The sequence below is a fragment of the Trachurus trachurus genome (genome assembly GCF_905171665.1).
Source record: "Trachurus trachurus genome assembly, chromosome: 12".
NCBI classification, from domain to species: domain Eukaryota; kingdom Metazoa; phylum Chordata; class Actinopteri; order Carangiformes; family Carangidae; genus Trachurus; species Trachurus trachurus.
Window position 1 is genome coordinate 10,426,141 of NC_139908.1, and position 16,050 is coordinate 10,442,190.

Below are 16,050 nucleotides of genomic sequence, written 5' to 3' on the forward strand. Positions count from 1 at the left end.
TTAAGCCTGGTAAACTAATTATTATCATAGATTATTGAGAATTTGACTTTATCAAATGTATTAAATCAACTTTTTCTTGTCAAACGTTGAGGAAACGCTGCTCCACATGTTTTGTGCGTGTGCGGTATCTTTGTATTTGTGCAGTTTGTAATTGCCCTGTCAGCGACGGTGGCGTGCTGAGGAGGCTGTGGAGTGTAATGTGTGGGTCCGTGTTGTAGCTCCCGCGGCGGTCTGTGGGCCTGGTGACTGCCGGCTGCAGCGTGGCAGACAGACGGCTCGGGTTGGCCTGATGTGTTGACAGCTTCTCTGAGAGGCCACGCCGGTGTCACAATCCACAGAGCCCCTAAGGGGAGTCAGTCATACGGGCTGACATGTCGTCTGGGCCCCGGGAAACATGAACCAGAGATGAATAAGCTCTGACAGAAAACACAGGCCAGCCACATTTCCAAGAATGTCGTTTTTTTTTTTTTGTCTGAATGCGTAATAATAATGAATAAATGATGACGGGTATGAGTAATATTTATTTAATCCAACTTAATTCAGTTCTATTTGACTTGACACAAATGTGCACTGAATTTAAAATATCTTTGTGTCAGACCAGGACTTTAAAAAAAATTACACCACAAGTTGAAAGCGGCTTATTACAACCCATAGCTATGTCTTAGACCTAGACAACCTTTAGTAGCTGTGGTAGCTATGACAGGAGCAAATGTGGATGCTGGGTAATGTAGTAAAAAGAGCCACACAATCTGTGTAAAGAGGGAGTGAATAAATAAAATCTTGACAGAGAATGCTATACCTATTGCATTTCAAACCAATGGTTATCATTGTTAAAATATGACTTAACTGGATACTTATCTCTGTAACGATGACAACAAAGGTCCTCCATCCTGAATAAAGTTGTTACGGTAACACGATTAGAAGGTAAAGAAAGGTCCGCAACACCAAAAGAGCTCCAATGCAATAATTTATTAAAGCTACGTGACGTTTCGAGCACCACCGGCTGTTCCTCAGATGTTAGATTGGTGGTTTCGAGACGTTTTGAGCACCATCCATTATTGACCCATAGTATGTAGTGTGATTGTTCAGGTTGGTGGAGTTGGTAGAGGTGTAATAATGCAGTTTATGACTTTTGTCTGACTGCTGCACTATGCAGAGACGTTTGGGGCCCTGAGCGGTCGTCAGTGAAGCTGCTGACTCTGGTGAGTGGCCTCGTGCCACAGCACTGGACGTGCTCCAGAAACACTTCAAGGGCATCAGTTGTAATTAATAGAAATTCTGTTAGTTTACAATCCTGACTGACAGCTCATAGACTTATATCACCATTACTCCACATAGTTACTTTTCCTTTTTTACCATCAGTCACTTTTGTTTGTTTTGTTTTGTTCCTCGTTTCATTCACGCTGGATTATTAATGGGCTTAGTTAAAAGTTTCTCTCTGTAGAATTGATGCTGGATCCACTTTTCATTAATTCTCCACAAGGCTCCTGCAGGTTATTTACAGCACAGTCAAGATAAAAGAGGCTTTCTGGTACTGATACTGTTTTATTTAACTGGATATTTTAGTTCAGTCATGATTATTCCTTTTTATAGCCTCACTCACTGCTAGTTTGGGTGGATGAACACTCTCCACTTGACTTGTGAGCAGATGGTTGTTGCTCGGTCTTTGTTGTTGTATGTGTGTTTTATACACAGTGATGCTAATGGATCAATAGAGTTATTTGATGTTTGGAAATGCTATGTTATACTGTGCAAAATACAGTATGTGGTAGGCAGCCTATCAATTATTTATGCAAGTCTGAGCACTTTGAATAATGTCAGTAGGTGTCTGTAATATTTTGTCCACAGATCTATTTGCATCTGCTCAATGGTTTCTGAAGATATTGGTAGTAAAAGATATAAAGCAGTCACCCTATAATGCACGCATTCTTGTAGGAGGTGAAAATATCAAAGACTTGAATCATCAGATAATTTTCAGAGTGTAAAAAAAACTCAATGACATTGCACACTTTGTTCTAATTGAATCGTTTTCTTTTGTCGTTGCCCGCTCATTGATGCACTTCACTTATCTTCACTTGTAGACGGCACTTTGTATCGTCTTCACGGGGGAAGTTTGGCTCTCTCTCCGAGCTGACATGTTCTTTTTGAAGTTCCTTTCAGCGTGCCAAGAAACGCTGCAGTGAAGTGTTTGTGACAGACAGCTTTTAATCAAGCTAAATGTGCTTTTTTTTCTTTCTTTCTCTCTCTCTCTTTCTGTCCCCAACAGGCTGATGGTCTCTTCTGCTGAGCTCTGAGACGGCGCTGAAGATCTCTGACATCAACTGTCTCCATTTCAAGACTGTCTGGCTTCTCCCCCCGTCCAATGGAATCAGACATCATTACTTAATCATTAGTGTCCTGGCAGCTGAGTGGCTCTTCTGCACTGATAAACTGCCTTGAGTCCTGCTCTGTCTCTGGGGATAGAAGACCAGGAGGAGAGAAGAAACAGGTAACGCACGCACACTTGTTGCACGTGGAAGACCTGGTGAAAGCTCCCACAGAGTTGAAGTAAGTGCCAGCTATCCCCACCCGCCAAGATGGATGAAACGCACAACAACAGGACTTCCTTGGTCAAAGGTGCCAAGGACATCGCTAAAGAAGCCAAGAGGCACGCTGCCAAAAACATAAGCAAAGCCGTTGATCGTGCCTCAGATGAATACTCCTCTCAGCGCAGCTACAACCGATTCCAGAACGAGGACGAAGAGGAGAACAACTACAACGCCTACAACCAGCAGGACGGCCACTACGCCGACAACGCCGCCAACGACGATGAGGGAGCCTCCAGCGACGCCACGGAAGGCCACGACGACGAAGACGAGATCTACGAGGGCGAGTACCAAGGCGTGCCCGCCTGCAACGACGGGAAGCTGCGGGACGGTCAGGTGGCGCTGGGCCAGCCGGTGTCCGACAGCGCCAAGAGCCGCAAGGAGCTGGAGAACGAGAGGCAGGCCGAGGAGGAGGAGCTGGCGCAGCAGTACGAGCTCATCATGCAGGAGTGCGGCCACGGGAGGTTCCAGTGGCAGCTGTTCTTCGTGCTCGGGCTGGCGCTCATGTCGGACGGCGTGGAGGTGTTCGTGGTGGGCTTTGTCCTGCCCAGCGCCGAGACGGACATGTGCGTCCCCAACTCTGGTGCCGGATGGCTAGGTAAGCATATACTGTACAATACTGTTATTAAAGGGATAGTTCAACATTTTGACAAATTGGCCCATTGCCATAATCCCTATAGTCTTAGCAGTAGGTTCGTTATCTTTAATTGACGGTGTAAGATGTTTTTAGAACAGCGGAGCAGAGCCGTGAGCTGCTCAGAGCTACGCTACGGAGGCTCATGGGATTTCTTGGTTGTCCTCATCAAACTCGTCAAATACACAATCCAACAACTCCAAAACGCTCTGGTGGACAAATTGTGACCTGCACATTCACCACGCTATGAGATAATAACAGAACTTTACGAGACGCCGACAGAGTTGTTTTTGAGGCAAATGCAGAGACTGCTTGCCAAAAAACTGCCCCCAACGGGAACGTGCATCAGCAGTTTTGCATGAATTTACCTCGAAAACAACTCTGTCTGGTAACGTTGTGTTATTATCTCATAGCGTGGTGAATGTGCAGGTCACAACTTGTCCACCAGAGCGTTTTGGAGTTGTTGGATTGTGTATTTGATGAGTTTGATGAGGGAAACCAAGAAATCTCATGAGCCTCTGTAGCGTAGCTCTGAGCAGCTCGGAGCTCTGCTCCGCCTTTCTAAAAATAGCTTGCACCGACAATTAAAGGTAACGAACCTACTCCTAAAACTATAGGGATTATGCCAATGGGCTAATTTGCCAAAATGTTGAACTATCCCTTTAACAGCCTTTATAAAAAAACATTATACTTGCTGGGCTCCACAGGTCAAAGTTCATGGTGGAACTCACCAGCCCTCTGTAGTCTGTCTGTCTGTCTGTCAATCATCTTTGCTGCTTGCGGCTAAATTAGCAGCAGTATAAAACAACCTAATTGTGTGTGGTCAGATTGCATTGAGGGAAACGTAGCTGAAGACCACGGTGATTTAAAAAGACCATCATTGGATCGATGTCGACACCTTTTCTTTTCTTTCTTGTAAACCGTTCATTGTGACTCTGACAACGTTATAGAAATGCGGCGCTGCATCAGCTGAGCGAGCGAGCTTCACATTTACAGGCAAAACACTCGACTTAATTGGATCACTCCAGTCGAAAGTGACAAGCCGCAACGTGAACGTGATGGAGAAAAAAAAAACCCAGCAGTGATTGTGTTCAGGGGACGCGATGGAAGAAGGAGGCAGGTTAAGAGTTTATATATTGATTCACTGAGTGGAAGCTGGAGGCACTCCACTTCGCCAGACATGTCGTCGTGAGTCTGCATGCAAACTATCTCAAGTTTGGGATTCACTGCCAAGAAGTGTGTGTGTGTGACTGTCACACGGTGGAGATCCTGAATATCTAATGTAGAAGTGACAGTGAGGAATCCTGACTGTGGAGACTAGAGATGCAGCGGAAACACAAATTCAGCTGAAACAACGACAACGTGGGCACAGAAAATGGATTCTGACTGATGCAGATAGATGAAAAAGTAAAAAAAAAAAAAAAAAAAACATGTGACACACAGCACAGACTGGTTGTTGATATTTGGGTGTTAATGGAATTAGTGTCCCACCCGCTTACAACCTGCTAATGACCCGTGTTATTTTTCCACAGTGCATGCATGGAGAGCAGCGGCCCTGGAGTGTGTGTGTGTGTATGTGTGTGTGTGGGTGTGACACTTTCAGCGCTACAGTATAATCTCATTGCTTTCGGAGCTGCTGCACACAGGTTGTCATGGCACCAGGTATTGGGATGCATGAGTAGGAGGTTTAGCGTCGAGCTCGGTGCGTCTCTCTTCCCACACGAGGGGGAAAAGTTGTGCCGTCGTCTGCTGCTCTTAACGTGTCGTCATTTGTGTCGTTGTGTTTGGATTTATTTTATCCTCTGATAACAAAACCAGCTGCAGAGCATCGGTGTTAAAGTCTGAATGTGATGATGTGTGGTTTCAGAAGCAGGAAGTGAATGCAAAAACCTTTTTATTTGTCTGAAAGTGCAGGTTGGTTATTTTTTTATTCACTCAGATTATTCTGACTCATCTCTCAGAGGGAGCTCAGGAGCGAGAGAATAGAAAAGAATGAGTCATTTTACCAACTCACTCACACACTGCATAAATAAAAGATGTGCGTTTTTTGTGCTCACTTGTGAATGCACTGTAGAAGAATAAACCTCACACAATAGAGCTGATTGGTGTTTTACCACCGTTTCTCCATGAAGGTCAGCGCCGTCCACTCTTAAAAGTGGACTTGAAGAAGAGACAAAACAGGAAGTAAGACAGAGATCAGTCAAATGGCCACAGCTCAATCTGGAGATCTGTAATGTTTCGAGTTTATTAGCATCATTTCAGTGAGTGCATGACTTGTTCATTATCCCTTATTGCAAATAACTGAAGTGCATTACATGAGCACAGAAACACAAGCAATTCAATTAAACAGCAACGGACTGGTAGATGAGGTTTCTTCTTCAACAACAACAACATACACAAGAAGACACAGTATACTGATGTAGTGGAGACAAGAAAGAGGCTCATTAATTATTTGGATTCATATTCATAAGGAAACTTAACAGAGTCAAAAAAGTGAAGTTGAAGTCATTAAAGATGCTCAGATGCTTCAGAGTTGAACTTTAAACTAGTTCAAATGAAGAGTTGTCAGATTGTGTTTATGGTGTTGATAAATGTTTATGTGACCCTGTCTCCCAGAGATTGCAGTCAAATACTATTTAACTGGTTTCTCTAGTTACATTGATGAACGCAGCGCTGCATTTATTAACGGCCGTGGAGCCACATGGGAAGTGGATGAGGAGGTTTACTGTACAGACTGGGATTCACATCTGTAGTTAGGTTCAGGCAACTGGACCATGATAGTTCGCTTACTATAACTATCACTATAATACTCACATGTGGACATCATACTGCAAGGTACATACAGTACAGTAACAGCTTTTACCTACAGTACAAGTCTGGAAGAAACTTTCGGCTTTCTTCCTCTACTCACTGAGGGCTTTTGTTTACACACCAAAGAAGTGGAAACAGTACGCTTTGGTGAATTATGGAAGAAGAGAGAAAACACTTCCTACTCCTCTCTCATCTATCACCGTCTGTCAGATAAATGTTAACTTTGAAAAGTTGCCAAAAAAAAAAACCTCACTGAATACAACTTTCATGTCTATTTCCGATGTTGTTAGAGCATCTGACGAACTCTTTGAAGAGTTTGAAGCAAATGTTCGAAGAAACACTGGAGATTTTACAGCATAAAGCATCAGCAATGATCTACAACTACATCCACATGAATCCTTTAGACCAGTGGTTCTCAAACTTTTTTACATCAAGGACCCCTAAATTGACACAAATCAGACCACGGATCCCCATTGGACAAAATTTTGAAGCAAACACCAGAAATACACAAATATTTGTTCCAAGACTGAATATACGTTCAAATTACTGCCAATGTCGTGAATTTTTGGAAAAAATTCAAGAAATTTCTGGAATCAAATGTATTAGTTCTGTAAAAAAGAAAAATTGGTAAAATTTAAAAAAAAAAGTTGGGGACCCCCTCGAACCCTCTGAAGGACCCCTGGGGGTCCACGGCCCCCACTTTGAGAACCATTGATTTAGACTATGGCATAGTACAGAAAAATCTTTATCTTTTGAAGTAAAAGTGAGAATCTGTGTATCTAATAACCACCAGCATCCACTGCTGTCTTTATAATCACAAAATTCTCTCCTAATTGTGACTAATCACCTTTTTTTTAAGCTGCATTTTAATCAAGCATGAATTAAACAAACTGAATAACAACCAATCTGGTTAATTAAGCTCTAGTTTGTTGCAGATACAATACATGAGGCACAAATCTCCATTCATAAGCCTGTGACTCCCTGCACAGCATTTCTCTTTGACATAATATAAAAGGGTGAGATGTCATCCAGATACGGGATGTTTCCTCCCTGTCCTCCCTGTTACCTCCCGCTGTAATCCCTCTCTTACACTCTCTCTCTCTCTCTCTCTCTCTCTCTCTCTCTCTCTCTCTTCGTCTCGTAGCCACACAGTCGATCTGTAGATATGGAGCTGGAGTTAATCTCTGCAGCATTGTGCTTCACTGCAGTTTAGCCATGGTACACTGGCTCACGTAGCTCCCCGGAGAAAGAGAGGGAGAGCGCCGGTTTCACTCACTTCCTATCAATGCCCCCCACTCCTCCGCTTCCTTCCCTTTTCTCTTTTAACAAATCTAGATTTTAATTTGTTTATCTGCAAGCGTTTTACTGCATTACATTTGGTGGTTGTTTGGTAAGATGAGTAGAGTACAACTGCATTAGGGCCAGTGTAGGAGCGGTGGGGTGGAGGCTTTGTGTAACTGATGCCTGAGTGTTGTGGTTACTTTCCGCGTGCGATCGCAAACACTATCGACAGCCCGAGTAAATCAACACAATGCGGTGATGAATAGGCTCTGCTGCTGCAGCCCTGAGCTTAGTTAATTAAACAATCCAGGGGACAACAACGTTGGCGAGGATCTCTTCATTCGCTCTCGCTTTCTTCATCCACAACAAAAGCACCACCGCGGGATCTATTCACCTATTCAACCGTCCAGCCGAAGAGGTCGCAATTCAATGCAGCTTCACTGTAAAAAAGAAACCCCTACAATTGAGTCGTTGCGTTTTTCCTATAGTGTGCAGTATTGATTCGAGTGGGTGCGTGAACTTGGGAGCAGGATTCATGTGTGAAGGCGACATCAGTGCTCGAACCTGGACGTCAGAGCTTTGGAAGGTGTTGAACAATGAGAAAAGACTTTTGAACATTTTTATTTTTTTCCTTTTAATTCCAAAAATCTTTGCTGTAAACCAGACTCATAAAGGATTTATAAATAGTTCATGATTAGATTACAGATGTGGTTGTTAATCAAGAAACTATGGCACAGTTTTCATTGCAGGCTCACTTTTTGGCAAGATGAAGTTAATGCTCTATACTCATTAATCTCACTAATGAGTTATTACCATTCTTAACTGGTAAAATGAGCCGTACAGCAGCTCATTAATAGATGGTGGTGGTGTTTTACTCTTTAGGGTACAGCTGCCAGCTTCCAGTTACTGATGTTTGTATCTGATAAATAATAAATGGCTGTAAAAAAAAAAAAAAAAAAAAAGGGGAACAATCAGCTCACTGAATGACAGGCCAGAGTTTATGTGAACGGTGCACAAAGACTAGGTGACATGTTTATGAAAGTAAAAGGTCACCAACTGTCTGATCAAAACCAACTTAGAATATGAAGATGATCATTTGATATAATATAATTTGACCAGCCAATGATGACAAGGTTAACTGTTAACGATGAGGTGACATAGGTGAAATCTAACAACTGTGGCTGCCACATTAGTTTGTCTAATGTAAAGTGCAGCTTCATGTTTGTACTGGTCACAAGAGCAGCACTGGCTTGGAGGCTATATGTACAGATATCACCACATTTCAGTAAATAAATGTTTTTAAAATGAACAGATCAGTTTATATTAAAGAAGAACTATATAAGTCTGGTCGCTTTTCCGCTGTTTTGCTAACCCTCATCCTGGCGATGTGCATTTGTTTGCAACGAAGCCGGCGAGAAAGTCATCAATAGAGCGGTAGATAACGTTATATAGATGTTACAACGTGTACATTATTCCCGTCAGAGGCAGTTTTTCAGCAAGCAGTCTTGTAACGTTCTGTTATTATCTCATAGCGTGGTGAATGTGCAGGTCACAACTTGTCCACCAGAGCGTTTTGGAGTTGTTGGATTGTGTATTTGATGAGTTTGATGAGGGAAACCAAGAAATCCCATTAGCCTCCGTAGCGTAGCTCTGAGCAGCTCGCGGCTCTGCTCCGCCGTTCTAAAAATAGCTTGCACCGACAAATAAAGGTAACGAACCTACTTCTATGACTATAGGGATGGCAATGGGCCAATTTGCCAAAATGTTGAACTATCCCTTTAAGTTGTTATCCAGTGTTTTATACCTGCATATTCATAATTTATAGTGTGAACCAGCTAATGCACAGTTGTAAACCACTGATAAATAAGCATCGTGTCACTCTACAGTTGTATCTCGTTCTGCAGTCAGACATGAAATTTCTAACCACAGTGAACGACTCATTGTTTCAGCCTCTTCGATAGTGAGCAGTCGTTTTCCTTTGACTTCACAGGTTGGTTTCAGCTCATAAACTATAAACATATTAATAAACCGGCCCAACGTGCACATTACACACAACAGTAGACATGATTCCAGCCTGAATGATGCTTATGAGTTTTCCATTTGCTACAAAGTATTTCCTGCAAATCCTCTTGTGTCTCTGCAGCGTCTTCCCAAGGTCAGCTTTATGAATTCTTTTTTAAAAAAGGGGATGAAGAGGATCAGATCTTCTGTTCCACCTTTTGTCTGTACACACACACACACTCTGGTTCATGACTGTGCGTGTGTGTGTGTGTGTGTGTGTGTGTGTGGATCAGCTGACTTGCAGCTCAGCTCCTTGGTCTGAAGTTGCCCGTTCAGTGTTTGCTCACTCGTGCACAGTTAAACAAACTCAAGTGAGACAGAAGTGCTGAGTGTTTTGAGCGAACGGCACCGTTGCGAAAAAACAAATCAGCAGGTGTTGATGTAATGTAATTAATAACCGAGGGAGGGGAGCAGCTTTTGTTTCCGGGGGTCTGCTCTTCTTCCCTCTCTGCATCGTCATCCTCCTCCACGTTCCCTGCTGACACCCACCTGTCAATCACGCACACCTCCTCAGGGAATCCCCTCCTCATCTGTTGAAATCCTGAAGCTCTCACTTAATGTCCTGAATGTTCCCACTGAGGACAAGAAGAAGTAAGTAAAAAAAAAAAAAGTTGTCAAGAGAGAATTACACATGCACATAAGAGCTAATTACTTCTGGAGACAACTTAAGCGTTAGTTGAAATAATCCCTGTAGATGCGGAGGGAGGCTGCACAGTGTACCGTTACGGAGCGAGAGCGTAGACGCCGTCTGCAGGGAGCGTCTGCTTCAAGAGCAAGATTTGCTTCTTCACAGTTCAGCTCAACTTTACTGAGACTGACTGTGTTAAAGCATCGAACCGCAGAGTTCCTGCTTCATCTTATACACATGTAAAGACCGGATTCATTCAAATGATATACAGTGTCATGCAAAAGTTTGGGTCTACATTTCTGTTAATGTGAACACTAGTTAAGCAAGTGAAAGATGAAATGATCTCTAAAGGCATAATGTTACAGATGACACATTCTCTTTACATTTTAAACAATATATATATATTTTTTAATTTCATCTTTTGCATTTTAAAAATTACAAGAAAAGGAAAAGGGCCCCTTGCATAGTTAGTACCTATGTAGCCCCCCCTTTGGAGACTATCACAGCGTGTAAATAGTAAATAACCTTTCTGATACCTTGGTCAAAATTATCTGAGAGCTCAAGTCTCCAGGGTTTCCCAGTGTTTCATGTTGAAATGTATGCCTTTATTTGGAGATCATATCATATTCCACTTGTTTAACTGTTAACAGACATTTTGACCAGGGGTGCCCAAACTGTTGCATGCCACTGTATCTCTATCTATATTGAGATTGAGAGTCTATAGGTTTGTTCAGAAATGTCTTAGTTCTTCTCCGTAGCATAGATTCAACAACTTGATGGAAACATTTCTCAAAAGTTTTGGTTCATATTGACACAAGTTGTTGCAGATTTGTTGGTGAAAGTGAATGTCTTATTCCACCACATCCTAAAGGTCAAAGCTCGGTTGGACTGAGATCTGCAGACTGTGGAGGCCGTTCGAGTCCGGTGAACTCCAGAAACCGGTGTGAGATGATTTGAGCTTTGCGACATTGTGCCTTTATTCTGCTGAAAGTAGCCAACAACAGTCGACGGGAGGCATGTCTGTGGTCGGCTGTGGTGTGAAGTGTGCAAACATCATCACCACCTGAACCACTGATACAGAGCAGGATGGATTCTCCTCTGATTTATGCCGTCAACAAGGCATTTTCACCCGAGAGAGCTGCTACTGTTGCTGCTGCTCACTGGGTATTTTCTCTTTCTCAGACCATCTGCTGTAAACTCTGCTGATGGTTATGTGTGAAAATCCCTGTAGATCTGCAGCACTAACAACAACACCATGCTCAAAGTCACTTAAATCACATTTCTTACACATTTTGATGCCTGGTTTGTAGCTACAGAAAACAGAAAATTTGTCTTGACCATGTGTAGAGGCATAATGCATTTAATTGCTGACATGTAATTGGCCTATTTGATATTAGAATTAATGAGCTACCTAATAATACTCATATCTTACTTAATACTCGTATCTTCTTGTGGCATAAAACACTGTCATCTTACAATACGTGCAGTGTTGTTTACACATCATTAAAGTATAATGTGTGTTTTGAATTTGTGCCTACACAGCAATCTCCACTTTGTTTTTGTGTCAGTTTTCACTTTTTCATCAATTTTTCTCGTTTAAATTCTGCTTCTCTGGCAAAAGAGGGCGAGTACGGTCAAGATGCCTGAGGAAAATCACATTAGCTCTCAGTTAACGTTAGCAGCGAGTCCGTTAGCGGGATGACTTCCTCCACCCTGCAGCATTTTTTTACTACACGGGTTGCAATGCACGATGTTCTGGCTTGACCGATGTAGCGTTCGTCTTTTCCTCATTTTTATGTGACAATATGCTGATTCACTATATATAATGAGACAGACCTTATTCTAGTGCAATGTCTCATAATGAAGGACTTTTAATACTTCTTTATGTCATTATCTTATAATTAAAACCACACAGACTGATACCATATACTCACTTTGAGGTTGATAGCAGATTTAAAACCTTGTTGGACTCCAGATATCCAGTTGTTTGAAAACTGACCCTTTGCTAATTTGCATTAAAACCAGGCAAGTGAAGGTTATAACACCTGACCTGAGTCTGAACTCTGCGGAAAACCATAAATCCAGTCCCTGAAAGATTCATACTGCGTCTCAAATGCCCCCCCAACACCACCCTCCCCCTTTATTACAGATACAAACCCAGTGTGAGGGGAGCCATAAAACAAATGAGCTGATGCTCCCGGATAAGCATCTATCCTCCGGTACACGCGTTCACTCTCATTGTTTGGTGTGTAGCTACACCAATCAAAAGATGTCATCTGCACGCAGTTTGTGCAGAATGCAGCAGTTTTGATATTCGCTTTGATATTTTGTAAGCTAGCAGCAGCAGAAACAACGGCGGCCGTGTTGTTGTTGGTGGCAGCGTGACTCTCTCTCTCTCTACGTCCCGCTGCCTATAGGAGAGCCTCCTCCTCTGCAGCAGCGGTGTGTAGATAGACCCAGTGGCTGTCACCTGTAATGAATCACCAGCTCTCAGCATCATGTCTGCGCAGCTTGATAAGACTCCTCTACTTTCAGTGTATCTGTCCCATCACCTCAAACAGAGCGAGGGAGGAAGACAAAAAAAAAGAAAAGAAGAGAAGAAAAGGGAGAAGGCTTCCTCTCCTCATCTGGCCGCTGCTTCGTCAAACAATCACATCTCCCCCCTCCTTCCTCCTTCCTCCTTCCTCCTTCCTCCTCCTCTACCACATGCATTAGCATTTTTATTAGCACGTAGAGAGTAAAGTGGATTATTTACTGGCCTGACAAACCCCCACCTCCTCCAGCCTTCTCCTTCTCCTCCACCATCACCCCCCCCCTCTCTTTCTTTATGCTGCATGTTCCCGGGGACAGGAAGAGAAATGACCCCCGACTTCCTGCGCACAAGCCGCAGCAAGTGACGAATGCCCGGACCTCGGAGAGCCGCGGGGCTGCGAGGTCAACCACTGCCTCTGCTTCCCCCTCCGCAGTCACTTAAAGAAACATCCGTTAGCGGACAAGAGCCGTTCTGCAGTCAGATGCAATTAAGCTGGAGTCAGATTTTGATTATCCCGCGTGAGATATGTACTTTAAAGGCATCACTTCAGGATATTAGATACAAATGACTAGATGAATGAAATGTAGATATGTCTCCTGTGTCAAATAAACCCTCAGCATGTGTAGCGGTGTTACTGCAGCTGACGCTACTTTATCCATGATGTAGTACCAAACCATTTTCTATCAGATGCTGATCCTGCTCGCCGGGAGTTCACCTGAGTTCATGCAAACTCAGACGTTATCGACTTCCATAATTAAAGGTGGGAAATGGCAAAACTATACCGATACCGTCCGAGCGGAGGTAGATCTGCAGTGCTGTGGCCTCGTCGCCGCCACCGCCGCCCCCGTCATGCATCTCGTAGCCGCTCCGAGCCAAACTCGAGCGATCGATCCCAACTCTGCTATTTATAGAGACTTACATTTTATGTGACCTCTCAGCCTTCTGTCGATAGCCGGGAAATAACAGAACCAATTTCAGTCTGAGCTCTGTTACTCCACTGATGCACTCGGAAAGCACCACTTAATGCTGCAGCTGATGGTTAGCAGACGTGTACTGTGTGTGTACTTCACTGTGTGTGTGTGTGTGTGTGTGTGTGTATATATATATATATGGGCCCAATACCAATGCAGTAATAGACCAGTGGTATCTGCAGTGGCACCAGTTGTGAGAGCAAACTAACAGAGCAGCAAAAAGAAAGTTCATGATTTACACGACGTAGTGTCTTTTCTACACAATGACTCAGAGAGTCTGTGCTGCAGCGATGCTACATTAACTTTACTCTGTTGTGAAGTTTGATCTTTTTAGCACCTGCATCAACATCTGAACATCTTAATCTATGCATATATTTGCACTGACAAGGTTTCAGATTATGTACAATGTACAAATTTCAGATTAAAACACAAGTTGCTCATGTTTCCTTGCTCAACATGCTACCAGTTTGCCGCTACAGTAGCTAACTTGTTTGTCAATTGTTTGGTCTGTAAAAAGATTGACTGAAAACAGGTCCAATACTAAGTAGATCGCCACCTATTGGAGCAGAGTCAGACAGACTTAGGTCAATAAAATCAATTTCCTGTGCCTTTAAACTGGGATGAAGACGGTAGAGTGTTGTGTTGACAGCTCATTTCTTTCATTAATAATCACATTCAGTTCATAAAACTATTGTTTGTTTATGTCACTTAACAAATGTCAGATTTTCAAGGTCTCATATATGAGTTTTGGAAACTTAGTGCCGTCATCTGGTTCATTCATTAAGCTGAGTGGTGAATGCAGGACTGAGCGTGACTGCAAACTTCTCGCTTTTTCCCTAAGTTTTTTTTTTTTTATCCACTCAGCAGTTTCACCGACAAACATTTGACTCCAGATGGTTGTGATCATTTACATCCTCTCCCCTCCCTCCCTCCCTCCCTCCCTCCCTGCAGGTAGCATCGTGTATCTGGGGATGATGTTCGGAGCTTTTTTCTGGGGCGGCCTGTCGGACAAGGTCGGCCGTAAACAGTGCCTGCTGATATCCATGTCCGTCAACGGCTTCTTCGCCTTCCTCTCCTCCTTCGTTCAAGGCTACAGCATGTTCCTCCTCTGCCGCATGGTGTCCGGCTTCGGGTGAGTCCGTTTATCTCTCTTTTTTTTCTCTCTCCCTTGGCTCTGGATCATCCCGTCCTCCTCTGTGGCGTCTCCGAGGAGTTCCCCCTCTCTCCTCTCTTCTCCAGGCTGTCTGTCTGTCTGTCTGTCGTCTCCCCTCCTACAAAGTCAAAGCACATGACAGGAGGTTATTCTAACTGCCTGGCACCAGCCCATCCTCATCCCCCTGAGCGTGTGTTTGTGAGTGAGTGTGTGTGTGGTTTTGGGGGGGGTATTGAAGGAACAAAACGGAACAGGAGCGTTTACAGAAATGAGCCGAGCACAGTAAATGAACATCTGGTGGTGAACGCCGGAGTGCTGGTCTGCTTGGCTGCCCACATCCCTGATGAATGACACGCCCCCCTCCCGTCTCACTGATCTGACGTTCCTGTTCATACAGTATGGGTGCAGTAGTAGTAGTTCCCCGCAAAGTGGACGGCACAGGGTGTTCAGCTATGTTCAGTAAGATCCCAGACCAGAGGGATTACCAGTGTGACTATTTAAGTGGTCAAAGTGTTGAAATCAATCAATACTCAAATAATCTATAGGTCAAATATGAGGGAAACAAACTATTATTGACCTTATAGTTAGAAGTATGCCAGGATCAATGGAGGCACTGAGGTGGAGTTGAGGCTCTGGCATTTATGCTAGTTTTGCTAGACAATGGTGACAACAGGGTACATACGTAAGATTTATATTACTTAAAGGGATAGTTCACCCTAGAATGATATTTCGCTCATTATCTACTCACCCTCATGTTGACTAAGGGCTGGAAGAATTTTCAGAGTCCACCGTCCCTTCTCTGAGTTACAGGGGGTCTTGGCGTAGCAGTGCATTTCAATGCAACGGTTGCAAAGGGACACCAGAGCTCTTCGTAAAAAAACACACACAAAAAAACATCCAAATACCTCCATGATGCTCGTATGTAATGTCCGTCTTGTGCTGAAGCCCCAAATTGCGTAATTGTCCCGAAAAAAATTAAATAAGTCTATATTTTAAGCTTGTTTGTAGAGGAAGCTTCTCGAAGCTCCTCTTCCTGGTCCGTCCAAATCTCGCGTGATTCGCAGTAACCGCACTGACGCCGGCGCAAATCACGCGAGATTTGGACGGACCAGGAAGAGGAGCTTCGAGAAGCTTCCGCTACAAACAAGCTTAAAATATAGACTTATTTAATTTTTTTCGGGACAATTACGCAATTTGGGGCTTCAGCACAAGACGGACATTACATACGAGCATCATGGAGGTATTTGGATGTTTTTTTGTGTGTGTTTTTTTACGAAGAGCTCTGGTGTCCCTTTGCAACCGTTGCATTGAAATGCACTGCTACGCCAAGACCCCCTGTAACTCAGAGAAGGGACGGTGGACTCTGAAAATTCTTCCAGCCCTTAGTCAACAT

The 16,050-nt window shown here is 43.5% G+C and overlaps 1 protein-coding gene across 1 annotated transcript in view; it reads left to right on the plus strand.

The window, feature by feature from the left end:
- Positions 1 to 2,576: 2,576 nt before the first annotated feature.
- The window catches only part of LOC310994380 (synaptic vesicle glycoprotein 2C-like), a gene marked incomplete at both ends in the record, with an annotated part of 36,533 nt that continues 23,059 nt past the window's right edge, over positions 2,577 to 16,050 (plus strand). The window contains 2 exons of the mRNA XM_083983045.1: positions 2,577 to 3,183; positions 14,456 to 14,636. Coding sequence (XP_083839171.1) covers positions 2,577 to 3,183; positions 14,456 to 14,636 — 788 coding nt within the window. The remainder of the gene's footprint in view (positions 3,184 to 14,455; positions 14,637 to 16,050) is intronic.